This window comes from Perca fluviatilis, chromosome 19, assembly GCF_010015445.1.
Source record: "Perca fluviatilis chromosome 19, GENO_Pfluv_1.0, whole genome shotgun sequence".
Classification (NCBI taxonomy): domain Eukaryota; kingdom Metazoa; phylum Chordata; class Actinopteri; order Perciformes; family Percidae; genus Perca; species Perca fluviatilis.
In genome coordinates, this window is record NC_053130.1 from 18,607,681 (window position 1) to 18,624,850 (window position 17,170).

A 17,170-nucleotide genomic window follows, 5' to 3' on the forward strand; every position below is an offset into this window, starting at 1 on the left:
AGACATTTGTGTGACCTGGCATCCTTTGCACCATGGTTTCTAAAGCGAGTCCTGGCTGGCTGGGAAAGAGGCCCCCCGGGGCCCATGAGAGGGTTAGTGCATGACGGGAAACATTGAAAAGTTATATATGCCATATGTTAAACCCTTTATAAAATGTGCAATATTTTCATATATATGTTGTAAGAAATCATATAAATAAGCATATATATTTTATTATTCATTAAATAATCACCATTATAGGATTACATGCATTAATAGGAAGATCAAAAATACAATAATCCAGTGTGTATCAACCTACTATACTGTATACACGTCAACCACCATGTTGACATTACATAGCAGCATTGGGGTTTGTCTGTGAATGGCTGAATAAGAGGCAAGATGTAAAACCCATGGATAAAAGAATCCATTTAGATAAAACATATTTAAATGAAATAAGATCCTCTGTATTTGTGCATTAGTCTTCCATCTTTATTTGTGTAAATACCTACACGCTTTAATGCACTTGGGATTACAATCAGGCAGTTCATTCATAACAAAAGTAATTACAAAATACCATATTAACGGTGTCTAAACTTTACATGTGTCACTCTTAATAGAAAAATACAAACAAAAATAAGAAGCCATCACACGTTGTAGAAGAGTACATTTGTTAGAAACTGTAGTAAAAGTAGTCTTTTCTTCGTTTTTGTTTTAAAATGGAATGCAATGACAGTATCAGAAAAAGACTGAATGCGGCAGCCTTGAAGGTCAGATTCACTTCAAACAATCTAGGAGCCGTAGGCAGCATTAAGAGTAACCAAAGAATATGGGTTCCTTTTTCAACACAAAGCACTGAGGAATTTTAATCCAACAAATTTTTAGGCAGGTCCTACTGATGAACAAAACCCTATTCATATTTATGTGGAGACAACACTTGAGGACACTGACCACAGATTCCCAGTTTTTGATGCATTTCATTTCATAACTTTAAAACACGCATCATCATGCGAGAGAAAAAATAAAATAAAAACTCAATACAGGAGTGTATTGTTCTTGGCTAAGGGGAAAAGAGGTGGTTATACCTGCTGCATTTGCCAGATACCTAGGAAAACAGGTCCGATGCTTGTTGGATTATCCCAGACAAACAGGCAATGAATATTAGTTTATCATAGTTCAGCCTGTCATGTCATTATTACAGAATCATGACACACAGACGGTATTGGCAGCGAACTGCCAACAGTTAAAACTTTGGTATGACCACAAACACATAAGGGAAAAATGACCAGCATTTGTAAATATACTATACACATGAGCTCAATTGAAAGAAACACTGATAAAATTGTTCAACATGTGACTTTTCCATCCTTTCTAAGGCCGGTGGAATAAATAAAAACTGTTTTTGCGAACAGCAACAGTTATCGCTTGGGACACTGTCTGGTGATCACAGGATGCATTCTCAACTGTATTAGTGACGTATATTTTGGACCTTAGACCTTGGCAGGCCTTACTGGAGGAATGACAACATCCTGTTTTGCCCTACAGCTAGTGTGTCACCTATAATTGTTTTACAGGTCAACCATCTGGACAGGCTGGTTTGACATTCTCGAAAGCAATCAGGCCTCAGAGAAATGTCCGAGAATGCGTAACAGTCAAAGTGTTTAGATCATCCCTCAGATCATTTTCGGGAGTGAAATTGGCCGTCCAGTGTGGGAACAACACATCTATGTGCCCTGACAGCTCAGGGTCGCTGCATGCTCTGAGAGGTCTCCTGTTCATGATGGTCCACTCTGGAAGTGTGTGTTTGCGGGGGGTTTTGTTGGAGTTTGCTGGTGATTAAGTGTCTCTGTCTCATTGCAGTGGGTTATCAAACACAGAGTCTGGTAGGACAGAGATCTTCAGCTTCTTTTCTGGCCAACTGTACTCCTTTGGTAACTTTGTCTATCCAAAGAGAAAGGATATACAAGGTAAAACTGGCAGTTGAACAAAACCAAACCGAAAATAAAAGTTAAATACAAGGGGGTTTACGTACCTCTTCACGAGTGTTCAGTTCCTGTAAATCCCCAAGCATTTGCTCCACAAACTCCTCAGTCAACAATATCTATACAGGGAGAGCAGAAGGTTAAATAAATGCATTAAATATGAAAGCACCACATGGAAACATTGAGTTTATGTGCAAGTCCATGTGTATACCTGAAGCCAGGGGCCATGGGCTGCATATGGATGCTCTTCTGTAGCAAAAGCTCCTTCAACTCCCATAGACACAAATGTAATGGCTGTGTCTCCATTGATACTTTTGTAAGTGAAGTGTCTCCCATGGAGCAACCGGCCCCTGTAATAGATTAAATACAGTACAGTATGAACTACAAAAGGTCAGTACAAGTGCATGAGTGTTTTCAGTCATTTGAACTATCACAGAATACTTCTCTTACAATGTGACAACTACTAGCAAGCTTTTAAAGGATAGTTATAAAAATAGTTTTGTGATGACTGAAGATAGCCAGTTTCCCATTTTGATATTTACAAAAACATGCTATCGCTTAAGGTGACAGTGTAACAGTCAGCATCTTACAGAATAGCTTTAAAGAAATAATCTCTTGAAGAAATACACTGCAAGGACTAAAATGTTTGTACATTATTAAGATAATGAAACTTTATGTCTCATGTTTCTTCATTTGACTTTATGGACATTTGGAAACAGTGAAATATTTAGATATAATTTAAGATACTAATCAAACTGTTCAAGTTATTTGCATCTGCTGCCATTATGATAATTTAAATGTGATAGGCAAATTTCATTGATAGAAACAACATATAGTGGCTTTGTGATTAAATCAAAATTACCCACAACCTTTTTGGATATTTAAAAGTGATATTGTTTGTAGGTAACATTTGACCTAATAACACCCCATGTCAGTATCACATAATTGGGCCCTTTACACCGTGTTCTCACTCTTCACTCCCGGCACATCTCTCCCTCTCTCACACAAAAGGTCTCTCGGTCAGCTAACTTTGGTCTTGTTCTTTCCTCGGATAGAGATTACATAAAACAGGTTTGTCTCCTGTCTGTACAGAGAAGCATCACCAGAGGAGCATTTAAAAAAACAAACAAAAAAAACAACAACTACAGTTCCTATTGAACAGTAATTGCTTGGGAAGTGGCATTTTGTCTGCAAAAAATGTCACATTCACAAAAAAAGGTTAGCAACGGATGTGTACATTTCAAAAAGGCACAGAGCATATCAGAGAAAGCCAAAACACAAATGTTAAAATTCTGCAAACTTCTTTGTATGCATTTTACCATTTGCTTTGTCACCATAGCATGTAATGCAATAACCGTTCGTGTATGAATGTTTTTTTGTGTTTTCATAGCACATGTTTTTATCTGCTTTAAAAATAATAATAATAATAATAATAATAATTTAAAGATTGCCCTTATGGTTGGTTGACATGGTGAGGATCCATTGGTCATATGATAGCTAATGCACAATAATAAGGAGACTTGGTTATAGAAGTTATATCACTGAAATTCACAACTTAATTTCAGCAGATTATGATCTTTGTCCGTCTAAAGCTACTTCCTCTCCTTTGATGCACTTGTCGTTGGGTAGGTGAGCAGCAAAGAGAGTCATTGTACATGAGCTGTGTTGACTCAAGTGTCTGAAATATGGTGTCAATGTACAGTAATAACCTTTGCTGACTTCTCTAGTTAGTCAAGGGTCAGAAAAGAAGTAATTTACACAAAACATGCCAGACAAATACAGGGGACCAGTGCATATCCTTTCTTTAAGTTACAAGCTGACTGACAATGAATGCATGACGATCAATTTATTCATGTAACGGGTTACATTTATGTATACTTCACTGGCTAGCTTTTTATTTCTAGACACTTTGAAGTGGCATCAAAAGTAGAAGAAAGAAAATCAGTTTGGGTCTGACTTGCAGAAGGCCCTTTTCAACATCTGAAAAACCTGTGTCATTTGTGATTTTGCTCTGGTGTTTTATAAAGACATTCTGCCTCACCCATCCAACCTGAATGTTTGGACTATTTTTTTTTAATATCTTTCTGTCTTCGGGGCATTCCAAACGGATGAAAATCATGTGTCGGAGTAAAAGAGAGAGTGGTGCAGTACCGTAGGCAGAGGGGCAGCAGTGTGCCTGACTCCTGGTTGAATTTCAGATGGACGCTCTCCAGCTGTCGTGTTCGGACCAACTCATGAGGTACAATGGCGGCTGAACTCTCACTCTCCAAACTGTCCTTCCGACTCCTGAGAAACCGACAAGGAAGAGAAAAAAAAAAAAAAGTGTGAAGATGCAACAAAAGGGAAATATAAGTGAGGAAGTTGGATATGGTACAATCAGCAATCTGAGAATGGCCATCTGTGGAAAACAGCTACTGTGAAGGAAATGGCAGCTTCTTGGCCTTTGTCTGCACACGGAAATGTACAGACACAGATTTCACAACTCCTTTCATGGAACAGTTACCTGATTTTGCGGATGACGCAACGATTTCGACAGAAAAAAATGGCAAAAAATTAGTGACAAACCACCATATTATGCTGGTAGCTAAGAAACATGCTGATAAGAGATCAGATGTCCGTTGCACTGTGAGTCATTGCACGTGGCGGAGGGAGTTATCCTGGTGCAACCCTTGTGCTGAGCTAAACCCATGTTACGAGTGTGTGAGTGCGAGTGTGTGTGTAACACCCACTGAGGTCTCTCGTGGCTCTGTCTCTGGCTGCTGATGGGTGGTAGTGTTGCCTTGCTGTTAAACTCCAGTCCTTTTCTCAGGGTCTCCCTGATCTGCTCTGTGTCTGTCAACACACAAACAAAGATCAGCATGTGTATAGATTGGTTAAGCATTTTTGGGTCTGCTCGATCCTTAATTAGAGGATCTACTCTTTTCATTCCTTCGGGCATACCTTTGTCTGAGAGCCTCCGTGGCTGGGACCCTATGCAAATGGATCGGCTGTCCTCCTCATCCTCTGGCGGTCGACTCAGATCGTCCCACACACACTTGGCGCTGACCCCACTTAGGTTGGAGCCCTCTGCCTCGATACCCTGGTCCACTCTCTCCTGCTTAGATGAGCAAGAAATATACGCAATCATCAACACTAGCTCACAGAAAATTCAAATGCGGTTAACATTTTCAGAAATGAGAAGAAGACATTGCATACAGATTTCGGAGCCAACAGGGGGAACTAAATACTATCAGAAAGCAAAATAATGTAGAAGTAGTTGTAAAACACTACATTATCTATGAAGGGTTCCGTTTAAAATGATTCATAGATGTCAGGGTCACTGTTCCAGGCCAGTCCAAGTGAGCACTGCAAGTTATAAATGGCTTCCTTTTATCTATCTATCTATCTATCTATCTATCTATCTATCTATCTTATCTATCTATCTATCTATAATCACTTTCAACTAAACTCTTTACAAGTTAGCTCCACTTTTTTACCCTTTACTACCCATCTATCCAATCCCAGGTCGTCGCAATAAACCAATTGCGCAATGTAACAGGGGATTGCGATGATGTTAAACAATTGGCTGGCACAAGCACACAAGACTACTCATCTCACACACTATAAATACAATACAGTTCACTTTGTGGAGTGTGCAGAACTTAATAAAGCCTTACTTGTAGGTGTGGATCAATGTCAAAAATGGTCTCCCCTCTCCTCATGTCTGTGATTAGCCAGGGACCACCGGCTCTGTACACAGGAGAATCATCAACATTAGTCCCAGACAGCATTAACCATTAATCAAGTTTAACACTGGGTTAATAAATGAACAAGTAACTAAGCGCTTCACTCCCTGCTCACAATGTATTTATCAAACTGGACTCCACACATTTTACTTCACAGGAGTGGCATCGATGTAACTGCGTTTTCTGTTTTCACTTCAATGACTGACCGTTTGGAGGGAAATTTAAATATTGTGTTACAATAGACAAGATAATCTATATTTGATTTGCTAATACCGTACAATGAAAGCAGACCTGGTCTACATTATGTCATTTAAGGTTATAGGGAAAAATCATAAGCAAATTCACAAAAAAGGACAGCTAATGACTTAAAGTGTGCCAAGTTATATTTACGGCAAATCCAAATGATGAGTATCCCATCACATACTAAAATTGCTAAGGCTGACATAGTAACCTATGAAATAGAGAAATAACCTAGCTTGTTCTGACTAATCACTTCACAAACAAAATAAAACCAAAAGGAAAATATCAGCACAGTATATAAAAGTATCCTAAAAACATGGCTTCTTTATCTAGCCAAATCATATACTGATGCACAATTGTACTCACACTCTGACTCCACGCATCAGCTCGAGGATGCCTTGGCCATTCCACTGTTGGGCTGCCTGTAGCTCCTCTGTACAAACACCCACAATCTGTAGGAGACAGTGAAGAGCATTAAAGGAGCACGTGGGCATAACACACTATCATAAGTTAGCGTACTGTTGCCGCTTCACCATTTTTAATTGAGGTTTGATGCCAGTATGTAATATTAACTAAATGTCACAGTGGGTTTAGTCAGCTGCATAATAATATTTTCATTTAACAATACAGTTGATGTGACTTGATGCAAAGAGCATACCGAGACACTACAACATGGTGCCACAGAAACACATACACTGAATGAACTCATTTCCTCAAACTTACTAAAAGAACGAGATGTATGTACACACACGCTTGGGCTCCAAAGATCTATCATTTTCCTGGACAACAAGATAGAATTTTTACTTAGATTACACAAAAGGTTTTTATTTCATGCGTTAACTTTTATTATTTCAGTTTGGTATTTCGGCCAAATGCACTGAATTTTAGGATAACTAAATGTGTCCTGCATTATCATCACGGATATAAAATTGCAGTGCTACGGTCATCTTCATCTTTCCTAGTGCTTGTAGTCCATGTTTTGTCCAAATGCCCGTTATCGGCTTTAATTTAGTTGGCAAAAATATCCCAAAAGTGCTTGATTTAAAGTTACTTAAACAAAGTGAATATCACATGGTTGAACTCACCTGGAGAAAGCTCACTGAGCCAAATGGCGTTTGAACTGGTTGCATCTGTGGGTCCTCTGTAAGCAACATATGCTGGATACGAGATTCACTGTTGTCTAGTGGACTGTGCCACGATACGTGGTCGCCACTACAAAATGTGTTTTCTGTAAAAGAGACAACAAAAGTAGACGTTCATTTTTAAATAAATATATGCCGTTTTAAGTTGTCTAGAATGCACATGGTCATGAGTCTTAGTCTCCAGAGTCCTGTACCTTTAGCCACCAGTGGGAAGCAGTCCTACTTTCCTACTTTTCATTAGCTTATGGTACAGAATTGCTAAAAGAAAGTTGCAGTAACAAGAAAAGAGGGGACACTGATCAGCGAGAGAATGAGCAAAGCGAAATTGAGAACTAACTGGGGCAAAAAAACAAAAAAAAAAAAACAACAACTAAAAAACCATCTGAGGAATCCGTCTGCTTGGGAGGTAAAATGCTCCCAGTCCAGATTCACTGCAGGAGAAAAGCGAGGGGAAGATGGCCAGGAATCAGCCTTCATTTAGCTCAGGAGCCCAGCCCACCCACGCTCAAATTGACCCCAGCTGGATAGCAGAGAAGGGTTGGGTGGTAAGAAGAGGGGAGCCTGGAGAGAATAGCCTTCTTCTCTTTCATTGCTTTTAAATTCCCCGGCTGACCCAACCATACTTTCTTGTGTACATTATAATACATGACTGAAGGATTTAAAGAATTTAGCAGCACCGTACATACCCATTACACACAGAGTATACATTCACACACTACAAAAATGGTCTCGTTTGCCATTCATAAAAACAATCCTTTTAAAATGGCGAAGGGAAAGAAAGGGGAGATTAGACTTCCTGTCAATACCCAGAGCTCCAACAAACCTAAGACTGCTGCCTGCAGCAGACTCGCATGTTTGCATGTATCACAGGAATTACAAGCTACCTTTACAAAGAACACATTCTTCACATTCACAAAGACGTTACAAGCAGGCATGCCAACGCAGCCAAAGAAGTGTTCTATCAAAACCTGTGCAGATAGTAAATCATTTACTCGACTATTAACTAAGTGTATCTCTTTGTCAAACATTTTATAGGTGAAGGATGAAGAATTTAGGGCAGGAACTAACAATGTTTCTCATTACCTCTGGTCCTCCATAAAAAGTCTAAAATAACAGAAAATGAAATTAATGTCAAAACTGCTTGTTTAATCTGACCAATAGCTACAACTTTTAACTAAACCAAGAAAAGCACGCAACTTTTTACAAAGCCAACTGTAATTTTGATACAAATTTAGGGATTTCAATACGATAAATTAAATGTAAAAATATCCCTTATCACTGGAACATGTAGAGTATGAATTATCGTAATTCTTCATCATTATTGCTGCAAAAGTGTCCTCAATAAAGTTAGCAATTTATAATTTATTTTTCCAATAGAGCATGGATCTTCAAAAGGGGCGTCCAAATTATTGTTTTAAATCCCCACTGCTTACTGGCCTTTATGTAAGGTAGTCACTAAGGCCATCCACAGATACAGTTAATCCTAAGAATTCACTGTGCCACATGTAGGTTTAACATTAAAACCTGATTTATAAAAGCATGCCAACAATTATTAGGCTATTTTAATAGCTTAGTATTCTATGCAAAAAAGGTACGTATAAAGGCTTTAGGCCACCCTATACATTATTGTAGGCCCAGTTTATGCAACTTCATTTCATACAATAAATGTAGTAGGGTGTCCCTGCTCCATCTCTTTGTTAAGGGGTCCTTTGCTTAAAAAAGGTTGAAGACCCCTGCAATAGAGTATGAGAACAAATGCTTGCCTTGATCTTGGGATGTTATAATGTGTAGCTTACTCCATGCAAAGATACAAGAAGTAGAGCTTTATTTCATTTCTATTGAACCCCCCATAAACCCTGTGCTTTTACCTGACTGGAACACATAGCGAGCCAAGCCTTGCATAAGTTCAGCCGGCCAGGTTGGTGGTGCAGTCTCTCCCGTCTCTCGTTTGAGTCTGAAGGTGAGCTCAAAACCAAACCCACTGGGCCCGTCTGCCCCTGTGAATCTAACACAGACACAAACAATAAGAAACTGGGTAAACAAAATAACAGGAGCTGTACTTTTATTTATTATATACAGTGCCTTGCGAAAGTATTCGGCCCCCTTGAACGTTTCGACCTTTTGCCACATTTCAGGCCTCAAACATAAAGATATAAAACTGTAATTTTTTGTGAAGAATCAACAACAAGTGGGTCCCAATTATGAAGTGGAATGAAATTCATTGGCTATTTCAAACTTTTTTAACAAATAAAAAACTGAAAAAGTGGGCGTGCAAAATTATTCAGCCCCTTTACTTTCAGTGCAGCAAACTCTCTCCAGAAGTTCAGTGAGGATCTCTGAATGATCCAATGTTGACCTAAATGACTAATGATGATAAATAGAATCCACCTGTGTGTAATCAAGTCTCCGTATAAATGCACCTGCTCTGTGATAGTCTCAGAGGTCCGTGTAAAGCGCAGAGAGCATCATGAAGAACAAGGAACACACCAGGCAGGTCCGAGATACTGTTGTGGAGAAGTTTAAAGCCGGATTTGGATACAAAAAGATTTCCCAAGCTTTAAACATCCCAAGGAGCACTGTGCAAGCGATAATCTTGAAATGGAAGGAATATCAGACCACTACAAAACTACGGAAGCCGTCCGCCCTCTAAACTTTCAGCTCATACAATGAGAAGACTGATCAGAGATGCAGCCAAGAGGCCCATGATCACTCTGGATGAACTGCAGAGATCTACAGCTGAGGTGGGAGACTCTGTCCATAGGACAACAATCAGTCGTATACTGCACAAATCTGGCCTTTATGGAAGAGTGGCAAGAAGAAAGCCATTTCTTAAAGAAATCCATAAAAAGTGTTGTTTAAAGTTTTGAGACACACCAAACATGTGGAAGAAGGTGCTGTGGTCAGATGAAACCAAAATCGAACTTTTTGGCAACAATGCAAAATGTTATGTTTGGCGTAAAAGCAACACAGCTCATCACCCTGAACACACCATCCCCACTGTCAAACATGGTGGTGGCAGCATCATGGTTTGGGCCTGCTTTTCTTCAGCAGGGACAGGGAAGATGGTTAAAATTGATGGGAAGATGGATGGAGCCAAATACAGGACCATTCTGGAAGAAAACCTGATGGAGTCTGCAAAAGACCTGAGACTGGGACTGAGATTTGTTTTCCAACAAGACAATGATCCAAAACATAAAGCAAAATCTACAATGGAATGGTTCACAAATAAACATATCCAGGTGTTAGAATGGCCAAGTCAAAGTCCAGACCTGAATCCAATCGAGAATCTGTGGAAAGAACTGAAAACTGCTGTTCACAAACGCTCTCCATCCAACCTCACTGAGCTCGAGCTGTTTTGCAAGGAGGAATGGGCAAAAATGTCAGTCTCTCGATGTGCAAAACTGATAGAGACATACCCCAAGCGACTTACAGCTGTAATCGCAGCAAAAGGTGGCGCTACAAAGTATTAACTTAAGGGGGCTGAATAATTTTGCACGCCCAATATTTCAGTTTTTTATTTGTTTAAAAGGTTTGAAATATCCAATAAATTTCGTTCCACTTCATGATTGTGTCCCACTTGTTGTTGATTCTTCACAAAAAATTAGTTTTATATCTTTATGTTTGAGGCCTGAAATGTGGCAAAAGGTCGAAAAGTTCAAGGGGGCCGAATACTTTCGCAAGGCACTGTACATGAGCGTTGTAAAAATCCCAATGCTTGACTAAGTCAGTAGGTGGTCTACTCTAAGGCTCCTGACATAAGCAAATATTTGGCATAACTTAAAAAGGCCTGATGTGATGTACAGATTTCCCACTGTTTTTACAATGTAAAATTAATTAAATGAAAAGTAAACTCTCAAATATACACACACACCTAAAGGATTATTAGGAACACCTGTAAGATTTCTCGTTAATGCAATTATCTAATCAACCAGTCACATGGCAGCAGCTTCAGTGCATTTAGGGGTGTGGTCCAGGTCTAGACAAGCTCCTGAACTCCAAACTGAATGTCAGAATGGGAACGATGGTGATCTAAGCAACTTTGAGCGTGGCATGGTTGTTGGTGCCAGACAGGCTGGTTTGAGTATTTCCCAATCTGCTCAGTTACTGGGATTTTCACACACAACCATTTCTAGGGTTTACAAAGAATGGTCTGGAAAAAAAAAAAAAACATCCAGCATGCTGCAGTCCTGTGGGTGAAAATGCCTTGTTGATGCTAGATGTCAGAGGAAAATGGGCCGACTGATTCCAGCAGATAGAAGATCAACTTTGACTCAAATAACCACCGTTACAACCAATATGCAGCAAAGCATTTGTGAAGCCACAAAACGAACAACCTTGAGGTGGATAGGCTACACCAGCAGAAGACGCCACCGGCTACCACTCATCTCCACTAAAAATAGGAAAATGAGGCTACAATTTGCACAAGCTCACCAAAATTGGACAGTTGAAGACTGGAAAAATGTTGCCTGGTCTGATGAGTCTCAATTTCTGTTGAGACATTCAGATGGTAGAGTCAGAATTTGGCGCAAACAGAATGAGAACATGGATCCGTCATGCCTTGTTACCACTGTGCAGGCTGCTGGTGGTGGTGTAATGGTGTTGTGGGGAGGTTTTCTTGGCACACTTTAGGCCCCTTAGAACCAACTGGGCATTGGTTAAATGCCACAGCCTACCTGAGCATTGTTTCTGACCATGTCCATCCCTTAATGACCACCATGTACCCATCCTCTAATGGCTACTTCCAGCAGGATGATGCACCACGTCACAAAGCTCAAATCATTTCAAATTGGTTTCTTGAACGGGACAATGAATTCACTGTACTGAAATGGCCCCCACAGTCACCAGATCTCAGCCTAATAGAACATCTTTGGGATGTGGTGGAACGGGAGCTTCGTGCCCTGGATGTGCATCCCACAAATCTCCATCAACTGCAAGATGCTATCCTATCAATATGGGCCAACATTTCTAAAGAATGCTTCCAGCACCTTGTTGAATCAATGAAACAAAGAATTAAGGAAGTTCTGAAGGTGAAAGGGGGTTAAACACGGTATTAGTAGGGTGTTCCTAATACTACTTTAGGGGTGTGTGTGTGTGTGTGTGTGTGTGTGTGTGTGTGTGTGTGTGTGTGTGTGTGTGTATATTTTTTATATGTATATATATATATATATATATAAAAATATATATATATATAAAAAAAAAAAAAAAAAAGCTCTTCAAACGTGTTGAAATTACCCCAACTCCTCTGTGCAACAGGAAGTCAAGTATTTACATTAGGGTACTTACTCATGAACCCTATTATCCCCATACAGGTCACTCAGTCCAAAGCTGACATAGTGCCAATGCTCCTGGATGTCCTGAGCTGGACAGCCCGTACTCCTATACATACTGATGTAGTCTAACGGGTCAGGTCCCCCTAACCTGTGAGAAGCATAAAATGAAAACCATCGGCCATGTCAAAAATTGTTATTGTTTTCAGTGGACCGCGTTTACTCTTAAGTACACCTATGTAAAGACCATAGCCCATAGACCATAACTTATAAAAGTAGTGAGCTACATTTAAATTAAATTAATGAATCCTTAAACACCCCGAAACAAAAGTGTCAGTTACTTAGAGAAGGGCTCTTGGACGTAGCTAGTTAGTTGAAAAGTTAACATTAGCTTAGCAGCTAACTATTGGCTAAACGTCTAAGCATCACTAACGTTATATAAACATGTCCCACAAACGTAGGGATTACGGATTTGTCAGACAAACAACAACAACAACAACAACAATACGGGGTACCTACCAATATTTTACAATGGCTGTAACTTGGAGCGGGTTGGCCTGCTCGGGGTAAAGACGCCGGCATTCCCCGTAGATAGCCTGCAGTCCAGGAGGAAACAGCGGCACCAGTCCGTGGGCTTGAGCACCACTGGTAGGCCGTACCTCATCCATGCCACGGCCTGCAACAAATCTGGTTATTCTAAAAAAACAACAACGTATATGCAGTTATCTTCTGCTAACTAGCCCCAGTTCAACAAAAACGAGAAAACACTAAATCACAGAGGCTTCACACTACAAATGTTGACCGACAAAATACAGGTTTAACACCGACCACTGGTACTCTCAGCAGGGGCAGTGGGACAGCCTGTTGCTCGCTGCTCGTTCTCTACAAAAAAGTACCTCCCAATTGGTTGGATGGGTATCGTGACTTAATGATTGACGACTAACTTATGGCCAATGAAGAATGAGGTTTTAAGTTTGTGTAGATTTTCTGATGATTGTGATTGGCTGATAAACTGTCAATCAATGGGGTCGCGGCTTTAAAGTTTTTCAGTGGCCAAATGATGGACGGATGAACCAAACTGGTAAACAAAAGCTCAACTAACGAATAACTATTGCAATACGAAAATGTAACAACACTCTTCTTAAGCCCTGGATCCAACATTTTACTTGAGTAAAAGTACAGAGGTATTATGAGCTAAATTAGTAGGCTAGAGAGGTATTATCAGTAAACTTAATACATTACACATAAAAATTCCCCATGTAGATACCATGAGAGTATACGTTTTCCTATTGTATTGTAAATACTGATGCATTAACATGTAATCATAATTTTAATGTTTTAGTTGGTTGAGGTGGAGCTAATTTTAGCATCCTTATTAGGTTGTTTAATCTGTAACAATGCATCATGTTTTATGAGCTGATCCAATAAAAATCACCTGGTTTCAAATCAGAAAGTAAAAGTAAATAATTTTCCTTCTGAAACTAAGTTAATGTAGTAAATGGAGCCTACCTGTGACCCCTGTATTGTACACTGTACATGCGGTATAGTGCATGTTTTGAATTAAAATCCTCAAATCATTATTTAATTAGAAAATAGAATATGTAATGTTGGCATGAGGGTGCATATCATAGCCAACTGACTATATTTGAGCCATAGGCAGAGGCCTTATTGTATCCTAAATGAGTGATAACAGGGAAGGAGTGCCTATATTTGTAGAATGCTATTTATTTATTTCAGAAACATAAAAATATGCATTCGCAGACACTTCTCATGAGAGAAAAAACAACATGCTGAGGTGAGGAACTTATAGTTAAAAAAAATCCCCTGATAATCATGGCATTGTCATCTCTTTCATAATACTGAATGTAAGAGTAAGAGCAACGGTAGTGAAGTAATGTTTTATAAGCCAACTGGTTTCCTCACTCTACACATCCAGTGGTACAACAGCAGCCATCTTTTTCTGCCTATTATCGCTATACACAGCCATACCTGGAGCCTGAAGGCCAGGAACTTTAGCAAACCAGGATGGTGAAAATAAAATCACTACTAAAGACCTTATCCTGTAATATTGTTCAAGCCATGTGGGAGATATATGTATAAGTACAGAGTTTATTAGGAGGGCCCGAGGACAGTGCATGGCGTATACATGAATAACTTTGAGACACTACAGGTACCTTGAAAAACTGCTTTAAACCAGTACTGGTATACGACAACTATCTATGCTTGTGTCTTCCTCTCTTAAAAGTCTACATAATACTGTTGTATACATGCTGTTTTGTATTTTGTACTTCAATAGTTGCAGCTGGATGTTTTGTTAGATCCTCATGATATTGTAATTGAAAAGGATGTTGGCTGTTACATCTAATCATATTGTTTATAAGTAATCTATGTAACTGACATGGCTGCAGATTTTTATGGAACTAAAGCTGAGATAAGATCTGAAAAAAACGCGGTCTGCATGTGTGGGTTGTATGTTGCATGGTAGCCCCTGTATTTCTGAAAATCATTGTCACTCTTTGTACTGTATTAAAATGTTGCAGTAGCCTATTTTAAAATTCAACTGAAATATCATGAGAGTCAACAAATTACAGTAGAGTAAATAATTAACTTTGATTTATTTTATTAACAATATACAATATGCTTGATAAACTCTGATTGGTAATTTACAAGTTTATTTTATTCACAGTAATGTTATATTCAATTTGAAATTAATTCCTCAATCATCATTTGAAGAAAGGTAACAATATACACAAACAAAAATAATGCGTAGACATGCAACCACACAAGTATTAATACATTCTGATGGTCATGATTTCCGCTCTCTGGTGGTGTGCAGTAAGGCTGACAAACTAGTACCATTCCAAAAGAACTGAGCCCATAGATGACACCTGAAGACGCCACCATCTATGGAATTCAGTTCTCATAGTACAGCACTTATCAAAAGTTGGTCCTCAGGAACCTCGAATGATCCTTATATCAATGTAACTCAGTTTACTACTGTCTTAATGAAATAAAACCCAAATAAAACCATGCATAATCAATAAAACAACATAAAGAGTTTCGTATTCAACAATAAAAGTGGGTTTAAGATATACAATCTTCAAGATGGCGAGCAGCACATTAAGGTTAAGTCACTCATGACCTTCCCTATTTCTCAAGAAATGTAGGGTGGTGATGAGATAACGTCAGCCCTACTTTTTTCGTTGGAAGATTGAGCAAGAGACCATTACAATGGCAACTAAAGTTCAACTTAAACAGTGATCTATCACAGTTGGCATTTGCATTATACAGTAGTGCATTATGTAATGTAAAACAGACCTTTTCATAAATTGGCAACAGATAGAGAGGCATTTTTATGTAAGTGAAATAAAAACCAAAGTGGGGAAACAAACCTCCAGAATGCCATTATGATTGAATGGATCCAATGCTGTGGTTAGACGGAGCCTATGGAGAGTTTCAGGGTTATCTGAGGAAATCCAACCATTCTAACCTAAGTACTTCTTGAAATGCTTCTCAACCACTGAAATGAAAGTCTATCCACTGGGCTGATGCAAGCACTGGTGATAGTGCTCTGGTTAAAGCATGAAATGACTCATCATTTATGGCTATACACTCCCAGGAAAAGAACTTTGGGACAGTGTGATTACTGGCATACACTTGGTCGATGTATCTTTGACTCATTTAACGTAAGTTTGATATTAACCGACCTGCAAAATCACCTTGTTCAAGGCCTGGAGTCAGTTACAGTGACAGTACAGTGAGATAATTCCTCAATGTTATCTCAGTCACTGGGGTTTATTCAGTATGAGTGTGCATTCTTTTAGGATACATGCAATAGAGTACAATGAACTTTCTGAGGAAGGCCACACCTGTACACGTTCAGGAAACTCCTATCTTTCCGGCCGTTGGACTGGGAAACAACCGGTTCTACGGTCTATTACAAAAAATAATTCCCCTATGAGGGAATGCGTTCAGTCTTAAAGCCTGCACTAGTTTAAACAGCTTTCACAGAAAGATCAGGCTCATTAATAACATAGTATGAGGACAGCATTAATACCCTTCATCTGCCAGTGCTCAGAAAATGTGGAAGTTGGTATTTCTTTGTGAAAACTCTTTTCTAACTAATCCGAGAATTTCACAACTTAAAACATGTTGAAAGTTTGTAGCTTGTAGTTCTGTAAAGGCATTTTTGACAGTTTTAGATCAAATGTGTCCAGTGTATATATTTTTTAAATTGATCATACTTTGAGCAGTTTGAGATCATTTTCTAACTATATACTTACCCCAGTCATTCACTGAAACCTTTCTCTCCAGATCTTGGACATATAAATACATCTCCTCATAAAAGGCCTCCCAGGACTGTGCTCTTGCAGGGTCGAGCTTTAACCACTCTTCAGCAGTCCCATCTCAACAAAAAGATGTTTTAGCATTGAATCAGCAGCAAGTCTCTCAAAACTGAATGAACATACAGTAAGCCATCCCTCCCCGGTTCACCTGCATGTTCTGCTCGCTCTCCCATGTCCTTCAAGTCCCAAGGAAGGATACAGCATACTGTCTGACATTCAGAGCAACGAACCTTAAATACCACCACCTTTCACATCACCCATCAGTCGCCCTCCCTCCTCTCTATCTGTTTTTCATACGCTCCCTCCGTTCGGTAAGCCTGACAGTCACTTCCCAGTAAGAAGGAAACAGTGGGAGTGGTGAACAGCACGCCCCCTCACAGTGAATCAACACATAATAGTTTCTGAGGAAAACCATCTGACTGGCCCTGCCCCTGTTCCCATAAAGTAAGCAGGGGAAAGGCTGTGTCTACTCGAGGAACCAGGAATTCC

At 39.4% G+C, this 17,170-nt stretch overlaps 1 protein-coding gene across 6 annotated transcripts; it reads right to left on the minus strand.

The window, feature by feature from the left end:
• Nucleotides 1–445: 445 nt before the first annotated feature.
• On the minus strand, nucleotides 446–16,934 carry sufu (suppressor of fused homolog (Drosophila)). Of its 6 annotated transcripts, none has more exons than XM_039783705.1 (13): nucleotides 16,619–16,934; nucleotides 12,855–13,011; nucleotides 12,352–12,486; nucleotides 8,937–9,073; nucleotides 7,012–7,154; nucleotides 6,293–6,378; nucleotides 5,618–5,690; nucleotides 4,902–5,055; nucleotides 4,691–4,793; nucleotides 4,113–4,247; nucleotides 2,173–2,311; nucleotides 2,012–2,080; nucleotides 446–1,920 (listed from the first exon to the last, which is right to left on the minus strand). In XM_039783705.1, exons 1-13 carry the CDS (start codon nucleotides 16,668–16,670, stop codon nucleotides 1,831–1,833), a joined length of 1,473 nt encoding a protein of 490 aa, XP_039639639.1. In that variant the 5' UTR covers nucleotides 16,671–16,934; the 3' UTR covers nucleotides 446–1,830. The 6 variants fall into 6 exon arrangements, with proteins under 6 accessions (XP_039639639.1, XP_039639638.1, XP_039639642.1 ...); XM_039783704.1 differs by having other exon boundaries at nucleotides 4,902–5,058; nucleotides 16,619–16,930; XM_039783708.1 differs by having other exon boundaries at nucleotides 4,902–5,058; nucleotides 12,855–13,031; nucleotides 16,619–16,928.
• Nucleotides 16,935–17,170: the final 236 nt, after the last annotated feature.